The sequence below is a fragment of the Zalophus californianus genome, chromosome 13, assembly GCF_009762305.2.
Source record: "Zalophus californianus isolate mZalCal1 chromosome 13, mZalCal1.pri.v2, whole genome shotgun sequence".
Lineage (NCBI taxonomy): Eukaryota > Metazoa > Chordata > Mammalia > Carnivora > Otariidae > Zalophus > Zalophus californianus.
Window position 1 is genome coordinate 4,487,421 of NC_045607.1, and position 25,260 is coordinate 4,512,680.

Consider the following 25,260-nt stretch of genomic DNA (forward strand, 5'->3'; position numbering starts at 1 on the left):
TCCTTTTGAATGCTGAACAGATGTTCCCTTGCATTTATATACCACACGTTGCTTATGAATTTGTCCCATGATGGACATGGGTTGCTTCAGCCTTTTGGCTATTGTGAATAATGCTGCTATGAACTTGAGGGCACAAGTATCTGTTCCAGTCCCTGCTTTCCCTTCTTTTGAGTATATAACCAGAAGTGAAGTTGCTGGATCATTATTTTTCCCTTCTTAATTAATAAGTGTCTTGTGGGATGATACGTGGAGACTATGCAAATATCCAGTTACTCCTCACACGTTCATCCACCAGTTTTAGCATTCCTTGATTCCTACCTGAATCAATTATTACTCTAATGGTTGCCAAATGGTAATTTCCCCCTATCATTTCTTCTACTTTTATCATTTGGCATTCTACTGTAGGGAAGAATCTTTCCTTTCCTCTCATTTATTTAACGATATGGACTCATTTTATCCAATCCTTTGCTCCACGGACACTTTTCTGCTCTGAGCAATTCTTTTCCCTCGTACTTCGAAGATCTCACCCGAGGTTGGGGAAACGCGGGAACTTTCTGTAGTTCTTTGTCACCATTAAGAGAACCGAGAGTGCAGCCTGACTTCCCCAAATCTAGGAGATCGCTTTCCTACCCGCTCATTCGTTTAGTTGAATGGAAACCCTCTTTCGGACGGCGTCTGCACTGACCCCCACCCCCCGCCCCGGGCCGCCGGGCCCCGCGAGAACTACATTTCCCAGAGGCCTTCGGGGCCTCGCGTCATCAGTGAGCGCGGCCTTTAGCCAGCGGAGGCAGCTCTGGAGAACCCGCTGTGGCGGCGGCAACATGGCTGACGTTCTAAGTGTCGGAGTGAACCTGGAGGCCTTTGCTCAGGCCATCAGTGCCATCCAGGCGCTGCGCTCCAGCGTGAGCAGGGTGTTCGACTGCCTGAAGGATGGCATGCGGAACAAGGAGACGCTGGAGGGCCGGGAGAAGGCCTTCATTGCGCACTTCCAGGACAACTTGCATTCTGTCAACCGGGACCTCAAGTAGGTACCGGCTGAAGGGGCCGCCGTCGGGGACCCGTCCGGCGCCCACCCTGTCCCGACCCCGCGCGAGTCTTCCTAGCCAAGGGCTGCTCTCAGTTCCTTGCTCGCTTGCTCTCTTTCCCTCCCCTCCAAGCCCATGCCTGCTCCTCAGGGACACCTCGTCTCCCACCCCCGCTTTCTCGTCTCCCTTCTCCTGGTTGTCTCCCGCCGCCCTGAACCTCCTGTGTGGTCGTTCCATTCCTGACGACGAGACGGGCTCTTCCCGTGAACTTCCACTTCTCATCTCCGCTTGGCAGGTTTCTCACCTGTAGGCCCTTTGTGCCCCGCCGTGCCTGATCAAATAGTACCAAACAGGACCAGCCCAGCGCTGCCCCAAACCCAAGTGCACTTGGTCTCTTGAGCACCAATTCCTCGCCCCTGAACCTGGAAGTCATCAGTTTCACACTACTCCGACTCCAAACACGATAAAACAGGACTTGATCTTTCCCTCTTCCCTGCCCCCTGCCCCCCCAAAACCACCTGATCAGAACTTCACTCCCGCTCTGCTCCTGTTCAGTTTCTTCCTCTAGAGAGACCTAATCTCAGGCTTAACCATCTTAATCACTTATGTTTAGCGACCCCCCCATATTAATTTGCGGTCCTTTAGGGTTAAGGATTGTATATTTCTCTTTCTTACAAGTCACTTTCTTTACTTCTGTTTTCTAAGTGTTGTGTAAGAAATAAGTGGGAGGATGTTTGTGGCATGCCCGGCAGGTAGTAGGAACTTTTTAATTGGTGAGGTTCTGAACTTGTCTTCCCTTCCTTAAGAGAGTCAGCCCTTCTCAGGGAGGTTGGAATTCCAGGATTTTTGCCTTTTACTTCTCAGAACTGACCTTAGCAGGGAAAGGCATTTGGTAAGATAGTCATCCTGTAATTTCTGGAATGGATGGATTCCCCACCCCCACCCCCAACTTGGTCTCCTTAGTAACCAGATGGAAGGAGGAGGTAGAATGGAGGAGGAGGTGGTGACCAAATGATGGGTGGTGCCTCTTTTGATTTTTTTCCCTAAGTAGTTGCCATTCTTTTTTGGTGGAAAGCCAGGAAATCACACACCCCTCCTCAACTCCCACATTCACTTGCTGTTCTCTGGTGCAGTGCCAGTTAATACTTTCCCTGCCCGAGGAGATGCACTGGCTGTTCTTTGCTCTCTTCCGTTTCCTCCCTTTGGTAATGTTCAAGGTCTTATAACCCTCCTCCATTCTAGAAAGTTTATATCACCCTGTCGCCTTTTTAAATCTTTATGCAGTAGTGCCAAGAAGAAGGTGGCTGAAGATTCCAAAATGAGTGTGGCATGAGAAGCTGTTCCTAGAGAGTCTTTTGTTGACAGTTTGAGACTGGCCTCACAGAACGTGCTCCTGGAATGTGCTTTTGCTGTTGGCTCACTTTCCCAAGCTTCTCTAGAGTTTTCCTGCTAGACTGAAGTATGTTTGACACAGCCCCCTCGGTGGTGTCTTCCCATTCCATTTGTTTATTTTATCTCTTCTTTGTTTTGTTAAGTTTTACCATCTGTGAAGTACCATGTACTAGTCTATCCCTATGTGAGTGGTAAATAATCATCATCTATTCAGGTACTTGCTGTTCTGCCAAATGTAATGATGTGTATGTGGGTCTGAAAACTCTTAGTGAGAAGCAATGTTATACCACATTTCAAAATTCCAGAAAGTCGCCCTCCCTATCCCGAGAATAATTTGAGTTGTTAAATCCTGACTTTAGGAGTCTTACTGGTTCCCATGCTCTTAACTTTTTTCCTCCCTTAGAATGGCACCATAGAGCTGGGTTTTAAAATAAGATAAGCTCCGGGGGCGCCTCGGTGGCTCAGTCATTGGGTGTCTCCCTTCGGCTCAGGTCATGATCCCGGGGTCCTGGGATCGAGCCCCACATCGGGCTCCCCGCTCCGCGGGAAGCCTGTTTCTCCCTCTCCCACTCCCCCTGCTTGTGTTCCCTCTCTCACTATGTCTCTCTCTGTCAAAAAAATAAATAAAATCTTTTAAAAAAATAATAAGATAAGCTCCCACTTAAGGGTTTTCTTGATTGTCTGTGATCTTAACCTTTCAAAGTAGTTCTTCTTAAGAGATTTCTGATGGACAGTTTGAAGAACAGCTTTTGACCAATGTGGTTGGCTAAAACCTGGAGTTTCAGTGGACTCAGGTTTATTTGCTGTATTTATTTATTTTTCAGTGAGCTGGAACGTCTGAGCAATTTGGTAGGCAAGCCATCCGAGAACCATCCTCTCCATAACAGTGGGTTGTTAAGCCTGGATCCTGTGCAGGACAAAACTCCTCTTTATAGTCAACTCCTTCAAGCATATAAATGGTCAAACAAGGTAAGGGAGACATGTCAGAAATGGAGCTGATATAGAAAAAGCCAAGTTTTCTTAACATTTCATAAATTCAGAAGGTGAGGGTAAGTTTATGTTTCTTTTTTTTGGTTCTTGATTCAAAATTCAGATTTTGTTCTTGGTGGGATGACAGAGTTGGAAGTTTAATAATTTCTCTGTGAGCTATTTTGTAGTCCTTTGGAGTCTTTGAGGATTAGTCATGATGCTCAGGTAATTAATTTTTTTTAAAAGCCCTAAATCAGGTGTATTTAACCTAGAGACCGTGTTTAGGGAGGCAGCTTTTATGAACCCCTTGAAATTGTATGAAAAATGTTGTGATATGTGCATTCCCCACCCCCCGCCCCCCGGGGAAGACTTCCTAGCTTTCATCAGATTTGGAGGAGTCCATGACCCCCAGAAGGTTAAGGACTGGTGGTCTAAATGTTCAGCCACTCACACTGTTTATGTTGCCTTCCCCTGTCCTCCTTGGAAGAACATCATGAGAGTACTGTTTGTTCGATTACTCTTTACTCTCTAACTACATCTGGGGGAGACTGTTCTAAATGTGCACCATGGAATTTGCTATTCATGGTTTCCTTCAGCAAGCAGGCCTGTGGCATAGACCCTGGGATAGCTGTAATAGGAAAACTAAACTGTAGTCTAAAAATAAGGGTAACAGGCTCATAAGCCTGGAAATAGTTAGTTTGTTTACTGACAAGTTTATTTTGTTTTGGTGCTGTGCATTGTTGTGTGTGTGTTTTTTTTTCCCTGCTGATGAAGAACTAGAATATGTGTTTGGAATGATTTGGGAAGCTTTTTTCATTAGACTGTGCTGCCTCTCTGGAGACCATTGTTCTCACAGTTATTGGTTGTGAATTGCTCTTCCCCTCCAGTTGTCCATCGTCTTTTCCCTCTTCTCTCTGGTCCTTTTCCCCCCTCTGTTTTGGATGAGAGATGAGCGTTGAGTTTTTCTGGTGTGCAGATTTTTTTCTTTGAGCTTCTCAGTAGTATTTAGTATACTTTGGTTTGAAGTGGAACCCTGGAAGCTACGTCTGAGATTCAGGGAGAAGTGATTGAACCTCTGATAACAAACATTTAGCCTATTAAGGGTTGTCCCCCAAACTCTGGGCTGCCATTGACAGAAAACCCAATTTGGTCTTGAGGATCAGGATGCCCAGTTGGTATGGGGATCTGTCACTCTCTTGTTCTCTGTAGATCTGCTTTCCTTGGTTGGCCTGATGTCTGTAAGTGGTGGAAAAGATGGCCTGACAGTTGTAGATTTGCATGGCTCTTATACCAGGTGATCTCCTGGTGTCATGCCAGACTCTGAAAAAGGATTTTAGCCCTGCTTGGTAGGTGGCCCTTATCTAACTGAACAGTTCGTTGAATCCAGGGCTGGGATTCTCTGATTGGCTGATGCAGATCACCTGAAGCACAGGAAGTGGGGCTCCTTGGAGTTGGAGAGGCAGTTCCCAAAAGGTGGGGATGCAGGGCAGATAAAAATTATTTCATTACCACAGCCAGACATGAGATTCTTCCAGCCCTACGCACATAACACTGCCCTATCTGGCTGTCCTGTTTGAGCCTCCTTGTTTTCCCAGGGACACTGTTGGTCATCCTTACATGAGTTTATCTAGGGTTTGGGTGGGATCTGATCAGTAGGTGCATGGTGCAACTTACTTCCGGTTGGACTCTTGGTAGAAAGTCTTGCTTTTTGGTGTTTGGACACAGAAACTGTGTTGGTATATCACGTGGGCAGTGTTGTTTTTGGAATAGCCTAGAGCTATGGAGACTTCTCAGTGGAGGGAAGACCTAGGCCAGTTGAGAAACCATGAGTGACCGGGACTCCTAGTGGAAGTGATTGGTTTCAGGTTGAATGAAGGTAGTTTAATTGTTTGCCGAATTTAATAGTTAGCGTATTAAAATAAAAGTTCCTTCTACTGACCCTTACCCTTGGCTCCAAGATGGAAAAGAGGTTGTATTAAGGAAAAGAAAGATTGTGTTCTGTGGAACTTCTTGTCCTGAAGATGCTATAGATTCAAGTAGTTTGTAAATCCCTTAAGAGCAGTGTGAAAGTCCCGGGGTTTGGGGGGGATGTAAGGGGGTTAAGTCACGTCCCTGGCCTGGTGAGCCCCTGCACAGTAGCTGCCCGTTCATTGGGAGCTGCTTGTACCCTTGATCGGTAGAAACAAAGAGAACAATTAAGAGATGTTTAGTTTAGCTCTTATTTTGCAGCTGAGCAGACTGAGGCCCAGTGAACTGACCTGCCCACAGCTTCACAGCTAGACTAGAATTTGCATTTCCTGACTTAGGTCAGTGTTCTTTCCTCTAAACTTGATGCTTTAATCCATTTTGGCTTAAGGTTTTCGACTATAGAAAATATTTTTCCCCTTCCACATTCATCCTAGAAACAATTGCTACATTATCTTTTATTCATGAATCTGTATGCATTTTACTAATTTGTAATGGTTTATTGAAAGATGGAGATGACAAATTCGTGGTACGAGGGTCCCCAAACTATTGCTCTTGTCCAGGGCAGACACCACTAATCACCTTCTGCATTCCTTCCTGCTGAGGTCATGCAGGGGCTCACAGCTCTGATCTGGGGCTAGGCGGCCCCTGCTAATTATTCAAAGATGGGCTGCAGGGAAAACATGTTTTTTTTATTTCCATTATGATAGATAATGTCCTGTTTGACTGTGACTTATTTATACCCTTCCTTACTCTTGAAAGGTTTTAAGGTCGATTACAAGAATACATAAAAACCTTGAAAGGAAAGAGGGAAACAATGGTGAGGATGCCTTATGTATGTACATTTCTTTAATAAACTCGAGAAATAGCCCCAAGAAATAAGCCAGTATTCTTATTTCCAGCTGGGGTTATGGAAGCAGCAAGCAATTATATGTGTTTATTTTGCCTCTCTTACAAATGAAAAGAGCTTTTTAATTGCTAAAGCTTTCATCATTCATCATTTTACCCTCAGAGAGTTTAAACCAGTAAGTGCATTAATGTGTTAAGTGAAGTTTGGGGTAACTTGCCAATGTCAGCTTTACTACGCACTGTTGGCTAAGAATTGAAGGAAGTGTGGGAAAGGCTTTGATACCACCCATTATATGATGAACTTTCTGTTTTATGTGCTATTGGCCATAGAAAAGTCTCGTTCGTGCTTAATGACTAAGTATTTTCTTTAGGGGATTTTGTAATTTTCGTAAAGTCAGTTGAAATATTAATTACATGGTAGTTGGCCTAATTGTTAGGATAACACATTTAAAAATTAATCTAGTGAAATGATGGCAAATTGCTGTGAGCAGCACTTTCTCCACGCTGAATTGGGGGAAGAATTCAGCTTTTCACTATTATGCACCTATAGATAATTGTTCTGTAGAGGGATGACAAGCTCTCTTGACGACGGCAGAAATCATTGGCATCAATGCTGTCCTTGCTGTGAGACAGTCTGAGATTCTCTGGCTTCTTATGTTCCGGTATGCTGAGGGCTAGGTGGAGTTTCTTCCGAAGATCCCTTGCTGAAGGTTTCTGGTGTCCTGTCACCAGGCTCTTATTTCTGACTTCGACTTTTATTTCTGACTTTTTCACTTGTTTGTGGTGGAGGCTGCTTGTGCATTTGCCCGAACGGCCGGCTGGGACTGCAGCCTTGCCCAGGTGACCTCTGAAGCAGAGAAGACCCCGAAGTGTCCCTTTCTTTGGGGGCTGGGATATGGGCCCAGAGGAAGGTGCCCCCGCCGCCTCTGATTTGTTTTTACGTGCTCATTTTTTCAGTTTTATTAAAGAAAGAGCTGCTTTCTATTCCAAGAACATTCAGTTGGCAAGTGTGAAGGCATTTCCTCCAGTCCAACTCCTTAACTGTTCTTCCCAGAATTTACATGGCCTTAAGTTACTGTGACCTTCATCTTGCTCAGATCCATCCTGGAAGGTGCTCCTTGTGGTTCTGCATCTTGGAGCTAACACGGGTGGGGTTGTTTGAAATGGAGCCTCTTCCTTTAGAGACCCTGTCCTCTCTTACGTCACTGAGGAGAGGTGCTGTGTCTGTCTTGGTCCCTGCTGGGAGTCCCCAGCACCTAGCAGGGCGCCTGGTACTCAGTAGGCATTCCTTTAGAATCACTGAATGAATGGAAGAATAAATAAAAGCTTTTTCTGTTGAATTTTTAATTTACAACCCCTTTTGTGGTTTGCTTGCTTGTGTTTTTAGTGAACTATGATAAAGACATTTCCATTTTTGGCCATTACTGAGAAATCCAGTTGCACTCCTTGGAGATGAGAAATAGTTCTGAGGTTCTGTGATGGAGGCCAGGGCTGGATTCCAGAAGGGTAATTTGGAAGGACAGGTGAGGTCAGTTGGTGAACTGATGATAAGCTTCTTGAGGGCTGAGGTTAGCAGTTTTATCTACGACACTTGTCACCCATGTGCCCTTTCTAAGAGAGCCGGGTTGACAGCCGGCGCTTAGGAGGGGATGGGACTTGATAGAAGCCTTCTGGAGTCAACTGAGTCAGGCTAATTTGAGCTACGGCACCTGGAGTCAGGTGCTGTGTGGCAGCTGTCGTTTTGGCAGTACTGAGAAAACCGGGAAGTGGAGAGTCAACCCTATCAGCCTCTCAGGGATTATCCCTCTTTGTATTGTCAGTCCCCGATTTCTGTTCCTAGCGTTTTCCTTCCCACCAGGCCTTACCCCTGCCTCGTTCCTCTCTCTGATACACATTTGGGAACTACAGATTCATTAAGCAAATAGTGAGGAGGGACAGTCACTTACCACCCAGACACCCCCAAAACCATAGTCATCATGACCTAGGACCAGGCCCGTTGTGGGATGGTCCTTATTTTTGCAAAGGTGCCATTCTTAGGGCTGTTCTTGCACCAACATCTAACCTTCATAGCCCCTGGTCATTCAGAATGGGCTTCTTCCGCAGCGAGTTTGACTCTAGGGGTTGCTGCCCTGGTTAGCCTTGAACCCTGTACCCTTCTCCTCCCTCTCCACCCCCAAACCTTGATACTGTGGGAGCCGTTATGAAAAGAACAAAGAATAACACAAACAGAAAAAGACAACAAAACAAAACCAATCTCCTGGATTTTTAGATACTGTTGGAATCAGAAGTAAAAGCAAGGATAGCGAGAAATGTCTGGGCTTCCATGTAAGTTCTGGAGTTAGGCTGTACTTACTCTGTACCTTAAGCAGGTGAGAAAGAAACTTTTAAGACTCAGTTTCCTCCTCTGTGAAATGGGGATAACACTAGTATTTGTGTCCTAGTATTGAAGATAACATGAAGCAATGCACATAAAATGCCTTAGGATACCTCACCTCACATACAGTGCCTGTCCTATAAATGGTGGTTTTAATTCCCAGGCATGGTAATAGTGGATGTGTGTATTTATGGAGCGACAGTATTGCTCAGCAGTTCAGAGCATGGGCTCCAGAGCTGGACTGCTCCAGTTCACATCCTGGCTCTGCTGTCTGACAGTGGTGAGGCTCACCTCTGGGCCTGTTTTTTCTTCACTGAAATGGGGGTGATCATTGTACCCACTTCAGAAAGATCTCATGAGGCTAAATGAGGTGATACAAGTGAGCACTTTCCTGGCACAGAGTGGGGTTAGCTTAACAAACAGTGACGAGGACAGACTTCCAGGCAGCGCTAGCCTATCTTTCAGTGATTTCTGCTCTATCGCACAGCTTCCCAGACTTGAGTTTGATATATTCTTCTGAAATTCTATGAATCAGAGATTCTTTTAGGTAGTCAGCACCTTTCTTCCCTGTGGAAGCCTGAGTGTAGATAGCAATAGTTCACTCGTTAATATGATCTAGTGGGAGGGGGATCTTTCCTCATAGAACCTGGAGCTTGGGTAAGGGATTGGGAGGAGGGTAGCTGACCTCTTGGTGTGGAGCCCTGGGTTTTGGACAGGGTAGGATGGCACGTGGGAATTGAGAGGCAGCAAAGACAGGGTGAGGGTCCTGGGGAGAAGCCGCAGGGAGTGAGGGGGCTGCAGAGAATGAGTTGAGAAGGGCAGTATATTGCTCAGGGCAGCCCATTTGTCCGAAGAAGGGAGGGGCCTTCTCACGTGGGCACTTCATAAGGCTGTGCTCCCAGAGCTCAGCATTCGGATTGGTCTGTAGGCCTCTTCACCTGGTGGGAAAACTCTTGTGGCCTAGTCAGGGATTTCTTGTGTTGTTTCTTTAGGAAAATGCTAGCGCACAAAGACTGGTATAAAAAGAAACATTTGGATTCTACCCACTTTGTCAATTAGGTGCTCATTACTAGCTGGGCTCTGGGGTTAGACTCTTCTCGGGTTTGAATCCCCAGCCTTCGCTATCAGTTTTATGATTCGGCGCAAGTTACAGAACCTGTCTCTGTCTTAGCCTCCTCATCAGTCAGAGTGGTTTATAGCAGCTTCTGTGTCGGGGCTGCGGTGAGGATTGATGAGTTTATTTATGCGCACGTGGCCCCCCCCAGCACCTAGAACAATGCCCAGTGTGTATCGGGGGCATTCACTGGGGTTAGCTGGTCCTACTCCTTTTCATATTTAAAAAAAAAATTTTTTTTTAAAGATTTTATTTATTTATTTGACAGAGACACAGCGAGAGACGGAACATAAGCAGGGGGAGTGGGAGAGGGAGAAGCAGGCTTCCCGCGGAGCAGGGAGCCCGATGGGGGGCTCGATCCCAGGACCCTGGGATCATGACCTGAGCCGAAGGCAGACGTTTAACTGACTGGGCCACCCAGGCACCCTCCTTTTCATATTTTTGGTAAAGTGTTTGAAAGGCAGCGTGTAGTTGTGGCAGCACATGGGACAGAGGTTTTTGAGAGACCAGTATTTAGTGCTGGCTGTCCACTGGCTCGCTGTGTGACCTTATGCCAGGAGCTTTGGGTTCTAGCTTCTCCTCTAGGTTCTAGCTTCCTCACCACTAGAATGAAGACTTGGATGGGATGATCTCTCGGGTCCTTTTCAGCTTTAGCTTGGAGAGTCAGTGGAGTTACTTGTGCATTTCTGTGGTTTTGGAAATGAAAGCATTAACCTGGGGAGTGGAAAAGAGCAGTTCTTGTCCAGTAACGTTTCTTAAACACAACGATTGTGTATGCATCTCAGGATATGCCAGAACAGAGCAGCAGCCTGGAGGACTTGTGGAAAATTACCTTCCAGAGGTTCTCTAGACAGCAGTGGCATCTTGTAACACACCAAACATAAATGTTAATGAAAATCAAGTGATGCCCCTGTAATTCTAAATGGTTTCTATCCCAAGGCTTTGGCCTAATTCCACATTTTTATGGTTCCGCTTACTAGTTGTGGTTTCTGAAAATTGCCATTTTATTGTTGCCTGGAATCAGATTTGTGATTCTCTCATCTTTTTCTCTAAAGGAACAGGAATTCTCTCTAGAAGCTGCCTTGGGAGGCTGCAGAGGCTGCTGGATGTGTGTCACGCCTGCCCCAGGAGTCACTCTGTCTGTGGGGGACTTATCTTGATTCCCTTCTTGGCTGGCTTACATTAGCCTTTTCTGGGCTGATTAGGTTGGTGTGGTTTGTCCAAAGCCTTCTGTGGATTGTAACCAGAGCCTGAAAAGGGCACTTTCTCTTCTCTTCTCTTCCAGGTATGTTTAGTAGAAAGGAAATGGTCCCATATCATTTTTCTTCATGGCGAGATGTACATTGATGGTGGGACGGAAGCATATCATTACAAGTACAGAAAGAATCTGATGTTACGCCTCCCTATTTTCTTGTCTGCCCTTCTTCGTGGTGGTGTGAGCCCGGGGCAGAGCTGCTAGATAATTAGTGCTTCTCTCCTGTTGTACGAGCCTTCTCTGGGCTGCCTCATCTTTCTGCGGCTTCAAGTGGCAGCCCCATACCGATGGCACCTCACTCCGTCACCAGCCTAGGTCTCCTGAGATCAGACCCACGTAGCAAAGTGCCTGCCAGGCATCTGCACTTGGAGACTCAGGGGCCTGTGAGACTAGAGTCCAGAACTAAAATCCTGCCCCCCCGACCCCCACCCCCAACCTGCTTCTTGTGCTGGGCCCTAGCCAGGTGCCCAGACCCTCACACCTGCTGACCGAGATCTATTGATTCTACTTCTTGAAAACCTCTTACTCTCTCCTCTCCATTTTGACTGCTCTTGCCTGAGCCCAGGCCCCCGTGATTGCCTGGGACATGCTGTAGCCTCCCCGCTGATTTCCTGCCCATTCCTACCCCTTTGAATCTATTTTCCTCTCTACAGCTCCCTGGGGATCTTGAGAATGTAGACATCTGATTGGTTGCTCCTCAGCGGTTTCTTCCATTTCTCTTAGGATTAGTGCCAACTCCCCAGCTGGCATTTGGAGGCATTCTAGTCATCATGCTGAGGGGCTTGAGTCCAGAAGCAGACAGCCCTTTGGCCAGATGCCTTAGCCTCAGTTTCCTGATCTGTAAACGGCAGGGACAGTCCTGCCTCCTAGGGCAGCTGTAGGAGTACATGAATCCTGCTCTTGTGGTTTAGCACAGAGTCTGACATGTTACCCATTTACCATCAACAGTCTGGGTATAGGACTTTCATGATCTGGCACCAGCTTACTTCTCTAGCTCCTGTCCTCCCGCCCTTCCTCCTGAGAAAAAAGGAACCCAAAACTTTTGATTATGGAAAATTTCAAAAATACACAAAAGTAAGTACAGTCTTTTTTCAGTGGTGGGTGGGGACCTGAGTACTTTAAAGCAATTCGCAGACAGGTCATTTCATCATGAAAACTTCAGTGTTCAGCTTTCTTTCTTGCCACTCTGCCAATTCTCAGTTACAAAATCGCAGATCCCCATGGGGCCATGATCTTTTCGTCTCAGGGCCTTTGCACATGTTATTCTTCCTTCTCCTTTCTTCCTTTGGAAAGCTCTTACTCACCTTGGTCTCAGCTGAGTTGTTACCTTCTAGGAAGTCTTCTGAGTTGTACCCAAATTAGGTCCCGGTGTTTGCACCTCTTACTGCTTTTTTTCCCACTCTGGCTCTTTATGACCCGCACAAGATTAAGCCTCGTCCCATACTAGGATTTAGACTTTGAGCCTCCATCTGCTGGACTGTAAGGGGGTATAATACCAATCTCGGTGCTGATGTGAGTGTCTAGAAAATGTGTGTGCAGTTTCTAGTTCAGGGTAGGATACATAGTGGCATTTAATAAATAGTAGTTGTTGGCAGTAGCTATTGCTAAAGGTGTCGTAAAACCATATTTGAATGGGTAGATTGAAGCCTCTAAATCTCTTTCTCTTTTCCTTTTTAGATTATGTATATGTTTTCCCTTCTGTTTGCTTCTGTTTGACTTTTTCAGATTGTTGTTGTTGCAGGGGAGGGAGGGGGTGAATGCCAGAGGCTGTCCCCTGAGTTCCCTGGCTGCCAGACCCCATCTGAGGAATCTTTGGGCTGGGGCCAGGAGTCCCCGATTGGGGGGGTGGGGGGGAGGAGGCTGTGGGTCTGCCTGGCCTATGGCTCTCAAGCTGCTTCCCGCATCCCCTTTACTTGGCATGCTCTTGCTACAGTCCACTGACTTGTTTTGGGAGGCTCAGCTCTTGCAGCCTCCTGGGCTTGGCCCTGGGCTTCACCTTCTGCTTTTGCTTGCTGACTTGACAAAGTGAATAGAACTGCCCCCGGGAACAGTTTACTCATCTGGTGAGTTAGGCAGGGCTGTAACTCCTGTTTCCCCCTCCCTCTGTTGCCCTGGCACTCTTACCACGACCCTGTGAGTTGGAGGCTCTTTCTGAACCTCTGGCTTCATCATGGCTGCCCCGTGAGCCTGCTGCTTGCCCTGCCCTCGGCCTGGAGCACCCGGCACCTTCTTGAGCGCATTTTCTACTGCTTCCTCCTCCGGCCCTATTAAAGTGTGGCTTCAGAGAAGACTCTGGAATAACCAGGCAGAGCTGACCTTGTCTGGTTTTGTCCCCCAGCCTCTCAGCAGCTGTACTGATCACACCGTGCCACAGCCGCTTGCTGTCCAGGTCTGTCCCCTTTTCTGCAAAGTTGGGGCTGTGGTGTCATCTTTGAATACCTGGCGTCTGGCACATCATAGGCACCTAGTAATCGAACCTTCCTTCCCTCTCCCGCCCCACCCTGCCACATTCCCAAACAAACTCTAGGGACTGTACCTCCTTCGACTAAGTGTTCGATCTCAAAGGGACCTCAGTGTTCCAGTAGGTCTTTGCCCCTCATTTTAGAGAGGGAGACTTCTCCAAGGCTATCCTGCTGGCCCTCTAATTGGGACCCACAGTACTGGCAGCTTAGAAAAGGAATGTCAGCTGAATGTCCAGAGCACCAGAGAGGTTCCTTCTGCTGTTAAGGCCCATCAAAATACTACCTTTTACCTGCGATTTTGCGGCCGCTGAGCCCCCTGTCAGGGGAGCAGGAACAGCAGCCAGTCCACGTGACACCTGGAAGGGAACCGTGAGGACGGGTGTGATTCAGTGAGGCTGAGCAGGGCCCAGCCTGGCCGTGGGCGTGGCTCAGAGGAATTGCCTTGACCGCCATGCGCAAAGCAGCCCCAGACCCTGAGATCCTGAGAGGCAGGCACCTTCGTCCACTTTAAGCTCAGGATCCGGTAAGTTGGGATCTTAGTAACTAAGCGGCATCTTTGCCGGGACTGCCTTGGCGCCCCTTACTGTCCTTGCTGGCCTGGGTGTCTGTGCAAGTATGGTTGTGTAAAGATAGGGGCCAGTCACCACTGTTGTTTTTCCCTTTTCAGCAGGAGTTGCCCTCCACTGGGTTCATGAGATGCCAGTTGCTCTTATCTTTTCCCTGTTAGTGTGTGTCTACCTGTTTTAGGGTAGGAGACTTACAGTGTGCCCTAGTTATTGTCGGTCAAAATAACAGTGGCTTCTTTGATGATTATTGATCACTTGTTAGTAGTTGCCACCACTAAGCATTCCAGCTTGGCTCTCTCCTGATGACTCCGTACAAGGTAGATTTTGAAGGGTGGGAGTCTACAGATTTTAAGTGCATACATGCGTTCAAAACGGTTGGGCTTGCTATAAAATGTTCAATCTTAATAATTCCCAAGCTGTGCTTTTGAGTAGTGTGCTCTTTGCCAGGAAGTATCAAATTCATCCATTCAGTGCCTACTTATTGAGCACCTACTATGTTCTAGGCACTGTTTTGGACACAGCACATGAAGCTGATAAATTCCTGTCTCCCGGGAACTTAGCTTATATTCAAATCTCTAACTTGATCAGAGGAGTTGAGTGCCCAAAGCACCTGGTTTTATAATAATAGTATTTTTTTAAAGATTTTATTTATTTATTTGAGAGAGAGAGAGAATGAGAGATAGAGAGCACGAGAGGGAAGAGGGTCAGAGGGAGAAGTAGACTCCCTGCTGAGCAGGGAGCCCGATGTGGGACTCGATCCCGGGACTCCAGGATCATGACCTGAGCCGAAGGCAGTTGCTTAACCAACTGAACCACCCAGTCGCCCTATAATAATAGTATTAATGGTGGTCTTGCCCCCACCCCTTAATTTGTGGCCTTTATATGTCTCAGTTTACCAGCCTTTACCATCAGAAAGGAACATAACTCATGGTGTGCTGGGTGACTTAATGGGCATATGTAACTGATCTAGAACAGTGTCTGAACATAGAGGAAATTGTGTCTTAGAGTCTTGATATCTTAAATATCATCCTGTTTTTATAGCTTGGTGCATTTTAATTCTGTCATACGCTTAATGCAAATGCACATTTATTGCTAGTAATACACAGTTTTCTGGTTTATTTGTCCTTGGCATGTCACCTGTTTGTCCTTACCCTGGTCCAGTCTAAGGCTGTGCTTGCTTTAAGGGGTTCTCATTAATTTCAAGAGGACACTAAGTATGTATTTTATATTTGTGTCCAGAGGAGAAAAACCATCACTCAGTCAGCTTCAGGGTACCAACTTCCTTGAGGCTGTTGACCTCAGACCTGACCCAGTTGGTCTGTTACTATTGTAAGAGAATTCTCCATGTGTTCTTTTTGATGTGCTTTAGTGACTCTTATTCCCTGCATTTGCACCTGGGTCTGTTTAAGTTTCATTTAAATACCTGAAGCCCTGAGGGATGATTTTGCCCATGGGTGACATTGGCCTGCTGCACTGCCTTCTGGACCTCACCCGGGGTCAACCTGGGCTCACTGAGCACACTGTGCTCTCTCTGGTTGCCTGACTGCCCACCTGGTTGTCCATCCATTTATTTCTCCATCTCACCATTTAAAGCCATTCTTTATGATTCAGTATGCTTCCTGGAATTGAATGCATTGATTCCAAATCCTGCATCATCCATGGTGTCTGTGATGAGAATTAGAATCACCTGAGTTTCAAGATAGACCAGATTCTCGACTTCTTCTTAGTGAACAGAAAACGATTAAGTGACCATTGAAGAGTTTTGTTTAGTGATTTGGTAGTAGTGCATTTTCCTGTTAAATTCACTGTGGTAGTCTCTGTGTGTTATAGCTCCTGTCTACTTTTCTCCTCCTTCACCTGCAAAATGAGTTTGAAGACCTTTTTTTGCCAGGGGGTGGAGGGTGGGGAAAGGTGGTGGTGGTGGTGAATGCACTTAGCACAGGGCCAGCATGTAGTAGGCACGCAGTGGGTGTTAGTTTTCCTTTGGTCACTGTGCCCTCTACCCCTAAACATGTAACTGCCCTCTACCATCCAACCTGCCCTCTACCCCTAAACATGTAACTGCCCTCTACCATCCAACGTGCCCTCTACCCCTAAACATGTAACTGCCCTCTACCATCCAACGTGCCCTCTACCCCTAAACATGTAACTGCCCTCTACCATCCAACCTGCCCTCTACCCCTAAACATGTAACTGCCCTCTACCATCCAACGTACGTGCCCTCTACCCCTAAACATGTAACTGCCCTCTACCATCCAACGTGCCCTCTACCCCTAAACATGTAACTGCCCTCTACCATCCAACGTACGTGCCCTCTACCCCTAAACATGTGACTCGCACCAGCGGAGACATTCCTGCCAGGCCAGGTCAGCCCCAAGCTTGGTGTGGATAGCAAAGATGCTAGCTCTGATTTTCAATGTTAAAAGAAACCACAGAGGACTATGGAGGCCAACACTCTCCCATTCCTTGTTTTCCCAGTCTAAAACAGAGCAGTCCGTGTTAATTTTAATTGCTTGGATGAGCTCAAACATTGAGATTTTAATGCATTTTCACAGTAGCTCAGACAGCGTAACCACATTATTCTGCTGGCAGTTCATTGGAATTCTCGGCCAAAATGCTGTACTTGGGGACCTCTGCTTATAAACCCAGGATGTGGTAATTTCCCAGCAAGATGTCTTGTGGGGAATGTTGCTTTTCCTGTTGAGACTTCCTCCAAACAGTGAAGTGTTGTCCTCCTCTATGCCGTAGTGATGGGCAGGGATTGTTTTCGAGGAAGGTTTTCAAAGCTTTTGGTTAGCAGAGGGTGTCTCGGGGGAGTTGCTTTTATTCTGATGAGTCACAAAATGGGAAAGGCTTCTCGAAAGTCTCCAGTTTGCTTTTGTTCCTGACGGAACATTGACAGCCCCTGGGCCCGGCGTGGGCTGGTGGGCAGCCCCCAACCACCGCACCTCCTGTGCCCTCCTCCCGCTCTGCGGGTAACGGGCCAGCCTGGCCAGGGGTGACACGTAGAGAGCTGATGTCCGGTGGACAGCTGGAGATGCCAGACTCCAGGGCAGGGTAAGGACAACCGAAGTTGAACCAGGCAAACCTCCCTGCCTTCTGGTGATTTCACCGAGTCTACACACCCACCACACTGAGCCCACACGTGTTCGGCCCTGTGCTAACACCGTGGTCTCTGGCACTTAGCACGGAGCCGCATCCTTGCTTAGTGAGTGCGTGTTGCTAAGTGGGTGCGGGAGTGCCCCCAGCCTACTCTAGGCCATCTACGGCCGGCCGGGTCGTTTGCAGGCGTCTTCTAACTGGCTTCCCTGCCTCCCCACCTGGCTTTCCCCGAACTGTGTCAGAATTACCTTTGAAAATGCAAGTTTGATCACATAAGTCTCCTGCTTAAAATGAGTTGATGATGCCTGTGCTCAGGATTAAGACATACTCCATAGTGTAGTTAGTAACGGTCTGAGTCTGCCCCCTGTGCCCTGGCACCTAACCCCCTTGAAGCACCATACTTACCCTGCCTGCCTTCCTCCCTTCAGTCAGCCTGTGGATGGGCTCCACCCCTCTTTTTTGTTGGGCTCATACTTTCTCATTTTATTTTTTCACATCTTTATAGTCACATATTCAGAAGTGTCTTTAGGTCCCCAAGTCAGAGTCCCCTGCTGTGTACTTCTGCAGCCCGCACCATTGCCCACGTCATGGCCTGACTCCCATTGAGCTGTAAGTACTGATTGCTCGGACTGGGGACAGGGACATGTCTGCCTGTTCACCATTGTATTTCCAGTGGCCAGCAAGGCCCCTCAGAAGAAAACAAGGCAACAAGACACTTCCAGTTAAATCAATCGCTTAAATATCTTTGAAGTCAATATTGTAATTTTTAATTGAATGTGTTTTTGAGGGGAGGAGGTAGGGGCCTAGGTAGGATTTTGGTCCCACTTTTCTTTAGGGCTGGGCAGAGATGACTTTTAACCCCATTTGTCCCCTGAGCACACAGCTGCTGAGGTGTCTTTGTTTGGTTTATGCATTCCACTCACAGCTTGGCTTGCTGAAGGATAACGCATATTAAGTTTTTTTTTCTTTTTAAACTAGTTTGAGGGTACAAACAGAAGGCAAATTATCTTGATTATTTTGAGGCAGATATGAAAAGGGCAAAGAAAGCATACAGTGAAAGTTATAGAGGCCCCTTATGTTTAACCTAACACTTGGCTGCCTCTAAAGTGTGGAAGTGTCACTCCTGTTGTCAGAACGGGGAGAGGCAGCATAGCGTGGCTGTAAAAACATGAGCTCTGGGGCCATATTACCTGGGTTCAAGTCCTGCTTCTTCCCTTTACTGCTTGTGACCTTGTGCAACTTATTCCTGTTTCCTGATCTGTAAAAGTAGGTTGATAACAGTATCTCCCTCAGGGTTGTTGTGAAAATCAAAAGCCCAGGCTATGGGAGGATCAGAAGCATGGCTGGTTAGCTGTTGCAGGAGCTCCCTCATTGCCAAAGATTCTCTTGTAACCCTGCATTTTTGCCTTATTTCACTAAAGAGGGAACTCACACTCCTAAAAGATCAGTGAACTGCCCCCAACTGCCAGGTGTAGGTGACCAAGAAGATTCATACATCATCTGATTCCCAGACCTCTTTATTCTGTAGTCTGCCTTGGCTGTCTCAACAAGGTAAAATCTTGGGATAGAAACTCCCAAAGGTTTACTAACCATTATGGAGTCTGTGTCGCTGAACATTTATATAAATCACAAAGGTCATTGTCAATAATTTATTTTAAATACATGAATGGGTTGGCAAAGGAGAATCTCTTACATGAATAATAACTCCCTAATTTACCAGTACTATGTTTAAAAATTTTTTTTTTTTTAATTTTTTGATGGTGTTGTCTTTACATTTGGCTGGCTACAGTATAACTTAGCCCCAGAAACCTTTTAGGACCACAGGCATGATCTGTGATCTTGGTTATTGCAGTACTCATCGGTTCCTGTGGCTTCTCCTGGCATGAGGCAGAGACGCAGGGACGGAGTTTAAGCTTTGGACTGGGGGGTGGAACTGTATTATATTCTGTGCCTGTTAGTTTTCTGCTCTCTCCCACCTGACTGGTGCTTGCCTGTTTTTGCTTGATAAAATATGTATTCTAGAAAAGGCCCTTCACAAAAGGCAGGAGTTCTCAATTTGGGGTCTGTGGTCCGGCCTCTGTTGGGTCCATGAATGTATGTAGGCATACTTTCCTGGAGATTAATCCTTAGCTTTCATCAAGTTTCTTTCAGAGGTCTGTGGCTCCAACAAGTTTAGGAGCCATCACTATGGAGGAAGAGTATTGTTTGTTCTTTTATTTAACTTGTAAACAAAGCATTTTATTAATAAAATATTTACACTCTTCTTACAGTACAAGTTTTCTAGTGATTGAGCGTGTTATACTCTGAAAGTTATTACAGAATACTGAAGCTGAAACAATATAATTCTAAAGTATGCCAAAGCAACCTTCATTTGCAAAATGATCTACCAGCATAAGTATAAAAAGCAAAATCTTACAACAAAAATCAGAAGGTCTAGGAATATTGTTATTTTAATACCACATCACCTCCAACTCTCCCTGACCCGGGCTGGACTGATCCTGCCAAGACTGTGGCCCCAGAGCCTCGAGGGCCAGGACTGGCAGGTGGGTGCGTGAATGGGGCGCCTTCAGTCTCCATAGCTCTGGCTTACTGTCTGATCCGAGAACTTGTTTCCAGAGATGTGGTTCAGCCTCCATCCCTCATGGCTTCACCCATGCCTTGCCCCTCCTTTGAATGGTCCCTCCCCTCTACGCTTTCTTTTCTTTCCTAAAGTGTCCTTCAGTGTTGCACAAATGCTTGGGAACACTGGAGGAGGCCTGCATCAGTCCTTGAGTTGATGAAGGGGGCTATTACTTGAGGCTGCTTTGGGGTGACGGGGGACAAAGGTAAGACTTGTAGATACCTTCCTCTGAAAGAAAGGAGGAAAATGTTTGGAAACTGTGTTTGAAAGTTGAATTTTGAAGCTGAGCCACATAGTAAGGTTGGGGGAGAGTCTAAAGGGCTTCGTGCCGGAGCTCAGAGAGGGTGACTCTCTAACGAGGGATCCAGAGAAACAAAGATCATAGCCTGGGATTGTGTGGTGGCCCCAGTAACAGCTCCCTCTGTGCTCATTCCCCTGACTGGTGGAAGAGGACCGGCCTGCACAGAATCTGCTTTATGGCATGCCCGTGTCCCACGGTATGGAGGGAACCAGCAGCCAGAAAGCCCAAGGCGCTGCTGTAGAACTTCTCTGTTCAGTCTTGTCACTTGTTCCTTTGGCCCAGCTCCTGGCCATGTCTCTCTGCTGGTGGCCGTGTGTTTGCAGTTCTACAGGATTGTGTCACTGTTTCTTTACCCCGTAGCGGGGACTCGCAAATTCTACCACTCCTCTCTACACACGGGAGCACATTTCTGCTACTCATTTGTGCTTTCACAGAAGAAATGGAGACTGAGTTTTCGTTAATTGGTTAATATTTTTTCTACCTTGGACCGCCCCTCCCCCCCGGCAGTGTGGGTATGGAGGCTGAATCCAGGCTCTGCAGTTTATTTACCGTGTGACCTTGGGGAGGCCGCTGGGTGTCTCTTGAGCTCAGTTTCCACTTCTTTAAGTGGGGATGATAATAGTTCTTACCTTCTTGGGTGATCAGCATTGGGTAAAGAACTTAGCTCAGAGCTCAATAAATGTAAGCTCTCAGGAGCTTGCTAATGAAATATATTAGTGAAGATTGATACTAATAAACTGATTACTAACCTGACCTCCTCCTAACAATTCCCACTAAGGAGGTTGGTGAGAGAGGGCATGAGGCCCAGTCACACACCTCAGCAGACAGAGATCTTGAGCTGTGTTTTGGGCAAGGCATATTAATGGCTCCTACCACCCCCATCCCCCCACCCCCCAATTTTGGCTTTCCTGAGGATTTATTTCCAAACGTGATGTGTAAATGGCTGTGGGTGTTCAGGCTGTAATGGATCTTGTGTTTAAGGCTTCCATTGTCACGGCTCAGCAGAGCCCTCCCTGCGCCCGCCCCTCAGATGGCTCGGCTCGTGACTGCACCTCGTCTGCCCCCATCACCTGCCAGCTCCGATTTGGGGGCTGTGACGCGCAGCCTTGGAGTGGTTCAGCAGGTTGCCCTTAGGAGAAGCTAGGCACTGGAGCTTGCCAGCGCAATTTGTAATTGATTAATTTATTTAATCTAACTATCTTGTATCAACCTGAGAGGATAATTATGCGCAAATTACTGTTTAAACTTGAAGCTTGTCTCCCTTTAACTAAGCCCCATGCTGGTCTATAGCTCTTCACTGAAGTCATTCTGAGGGTGATTCTGTCTCCTCTTGCCCTCCCTGAGATAACCAGCCTCTATCTGAAGTGAATACTCTAGTTTGAGTTAGATGCTTTTAAGAGAGGGAAAGCACTTGTTTGGATTCTGATCCCGTAGGTCATGTCTCACTTGTGGAGAACTGTTCTCTTTTATCTTGGCCTGTGAGTTACTTTCAGTTTCTCCAGTGTAGTGAGGATAGGTCATCCATCCACTGCTGCCACTTCCTTCTTTCAGATACGGTGGGATTTCCAGGATGGAGCCAGAGTGGGTTTATTAGTTCTTTTCAGGGATGGGAAGGAGGTGTGGACGCTGAGGGGTGGCACAAGCACAAAATCCCTTCTGTTTTACTGAATGTAACGTGCCATTGATTGTAAAATGTATGATGATTTTATGTACCGCCCAGAAAGACAAAGCACAGCCACAGACAGATTTTCAGACACAGTGATCGTAGGATGCATCGTGACTTCGGACGGTTTTGGAATAAGTGAAATGTGCTACACTGATAATAGGTCTGGTTATAAAATCCTTAACTTTTCACCGAAGTTGTAGAGATGTGCATCTGGGGGGCACAGACATACATTGTCATACAGTGCCCTTCACATGACCTTCCAATTGCTAAAAATAGTATGTACTTTGCCTCTCTGTGCGTAGGGAGAAGGGACTAGAATCCCTATATAGTATGTGTCATATCACGCTTTTTATGTATGGCTCTCAAATGCTCACGTTCAACATATTTTCACTCAGCCTAATATAAAGATTTTACTTTTATAATTGGTGGCCAAGTCTCATGTAATTCTTAGTGTTAAAAAAGATAAGATTGGTACTTTTGATTTTTTTTTTCCCTTGAGCACAGAACATTCTATTGTTTGTTTCACTCTCAGGGAGGCACAGTCATGACATCTCCATCGGGGTCATCAGGGAGGGGCTGAGGAATTCGAGGGGGTGCATTGATGATTCTGGCACCTTGAAGAAAGATAAACTTGGTTTTCTGCCTTCAGAGGGCTTATTACCAGTACTAAATTCAGGGAGTCTTTTCATTTTGATCAGTAATGTGTGGGGTCACCTGCTAGAAAACCCCTGGTGTAGGCAGAATTTTCTTGTTGCCAGCTAATTTTGTATCTGGAAATTTAAGTTCTGGCTTCTCATTCGCTTTGATATGTGCTCATATTTATCCTAGAGTAATTCAAGTTTACTGAGGTCCCACCTAAATTATTCCTGATTACTTCAGGCAGAAGGAAACTGGCCACAGATGCAAGAGAACATTTAAATGCCTTACTGAATGTGACCTGTGGTCCATGTAGCCCAGCTCTGTATTCCCTCTTTAGGGCATACTGGGCACTTTCATACCTTCTCTGGGGCTGTGCCCATGTGTGGTTCCCCCATAGAAATGATTGTCACAGCACGCCATAGCCCAGATTCCCAACCATGATCTCACTTGGTCCTCCCAGTGACTTATGAATCGGGCCAGTTGAACATGGAGGTCCCTGCTGGTTGGCTGAAGACCCCAAGGCTCATGGAAGGCAGGTGCTTTGCCTGACACCAGACAGCTTTGAAATGGCCATGGCCTGGGCTTTTTCCCTGACCCCACTCTCTCTCCCTTTAGAGATTCAAACAAGCCATAACACTTTAAATAATCCTTGCTTAATGGAGTTGGCTGAGGATCATCTCAGCTGATGCAGGCTTACTTTTGCCTTTGTCTAGGCTCCTTTGGTTGCAAGGAAGAGATTCACTTGAGTTCATGTAAGCAAAAGGGGGGCATTTATTGGGTGTTTTATGGAACCAGTGGGCGGGAAATAGAGCTAGGCTTTCCTAAGAGGCTGGCACCAAAAACCAGAGGATATCAGGAACTAGAGCAACTCCTCTGCCGGGAGGACTGACCCATGGTTCCTTGTCCTTGCTGCTTTGTGTGTCTCCATCAGGCTTTCCAGCACAGGCAGGTGTAGACAGGTGCACTTGGGGTAGGACAGCCTCATGGCGTCTGACTTTACATCACCTCAGTTTAGGTGAACAGTGTGGGCTGGATGAAGAACCTTTCAGTTCCACTCTCCAAGAGGGAATCTGGAGTCTGCTGTTTTTTATGGTCTAATGACTATGTCCATGGAGATGGGCCACTCTTGGAGCAAGAGGTCATGTGGAGCTGGTCCAGAAGCTTCTTCTGCAAGGTCATGCCCTCGGGTCCCCTGTCTGTCCCTTCTTCTCCTTGACTCTGAAAGTTGGAAAGTTGCTTTTCTGAAGTGGCACTTACCTGCTAGGAAGCTGGGGATACTTTCCCCTGGCGGTGCTTGTGTCATTGCTGGGACGGGAGATGGTCTGCGCCTGACTGTTCACCAGGGAGTCTGCTGCGGGAGTTTGAGTTTCATTCTTCCTCTTCCCTGTCATGACCGCAGCACTAGGAGCCCGTTCAGATGCAGGAAGATTAATCTGAATCCTTCACAGGAGCGGGGTATGTTGTAGGACTAACAGTGAGCTGCAGAAACCACCAGCATTTGTCCTGCATAACGAGGTGTCCATGAGGCAGGCAGGATATAAACAGCGTGCTGTAGTTGTTGTGCCGGAAATGGGAGCAAGGGTTCTTTCTGCCTGTTCATGTGTGAGGGTCAAGTTGCAACGTTCGCTCCACAGTAGTGTGATGTGATGATTAAGCCGTTGGGGTCTGTCTGAGGCCTGGTCAAACTTTGCCTCAACCACTTCCTCCGTCAGTGTCCTGGGGGCAAACCCCTTTGGGCCTCCCCATCTGCAAAACAGGCCTTACTCACAGCAGCTACCTCCCTGGGTTGTTGTTGGGGTTCAGTGAATTGATATACCTAAAGCATTTAGAACGATGTCTGGCATATAATAAGGGCTCAATAAATAGCCATTTTTCTTAGCATTATTAATCATTACAATTGTGCGGTGGTGGGTGGAGGTTGAACTGAAATGAGATGTTTGCATTCCCTGTGGATTTAACGGTCCTGGCTGCTCTTGACTCCCGTGAATGGATAGATAATGGGGAGTCCTCTCTGCACTGACTTTAGTCCAAATGCTTTACCCTTCCTAATGTTCTGTCTTGGAAGCAGCTCCTCAGTGCTAGGAGTGAGCTTAAGGCATCTTAATAGTAGCAGATTTCATTTGTGGTTTGGAGGATGAGTTGACCCACATCTAAATCCTTCTTGATTTAATCGTCTTTGCTGTCCTGTTTGATCTTGTAAATATTAATTTCGTCTGGTTGCGTATGTGGTTTTCAGTGGTCCCGAGGTTAATTACTGTATTTTGTTTATAAGGTAGTCATAGAAGGATAGGCGCATGGCAGAGACCTTACAGAAGCTCAGTCCCAGTTGTGGCCTGCAGACTTGCAATGAGACTTGATGAGCATTAGTAAGAAAATAATTTCCAGTTCCTTATAGATTTGGCTTATGACATTCCTACTGGAGTCTTCTGTTTCAAGAAATATCTAGGGCATAACGATTTATTACTGTTTGCTATTTGTTGACAGAAGTGAGGAATACCTAATCTTGTCTCCTGAGAATGCTCAGGGGGAGTCCCAGCATGGTCATTTGGGAAATGTTTCTTGAGGGCCTACTGTGTGCAAGGCTGTGTGCTTGACTCTGTGGGGGCCTTAGAGAAGACAGGACCCTGCTTTCACAAGCTTCCAGCTCAGTGAGAGGTGAGGTGGGATACAGATCCATGTGGCCCAGACCAGAAGGTCGTAATCACCAGGCAGGCACAGAGGGCTCTGAGGGTCTTACAGAGGAGACCACTGTGGTGAGTCTACCCTAAAGAAGACTAGTAGCGGGGCTGTTGACCTGTCTCAGAAAGATGTCTGTGCGTTTGACAGGCAGACATGGGGGGTTGGGAAGAGGATGAGAATCGTCCGTTCTAGGTAGAGAGGACAGTTTGAGCAAATGGAAAAAAAAATGAAAATCATAAACCTAGACTTTCTGAACCTTTCCAATCTTAAAAAAAAATTAGA

The 25,260-nt window shown here is 46.7% G+C and overlaps 1 protein-coding gene across 1 annotated transcript in view; it reads left to right on the forward strand.

The window, feature by feature from the left end:
• The first annotated feature begins 799 nt into the window (after nucleotides 1-799).
• The window catches only part of MED27 (mediator complex subunit 27), a 202,206-nt gene continuing 177,745 nt past the window's right edge, over nucleotides 800-25,260 (forward strand). Inside the window, exons 1-2 of the mRNA XM_027616754.1 lie at nucleotides 800-1,024; nucleotides 3,242-3,386. Coding sequence (XP_027472555.1) covers nucleotides 822-1,024; nucleotides 3,242-3,386 — 348 coding nt within the window. The 5' untranslated portion in view covers nucleotides 800-821. The remainder of the gene's footprint in view (nucleotides 1,025-3,241; nucleotides 3,387-25,260) is intronic.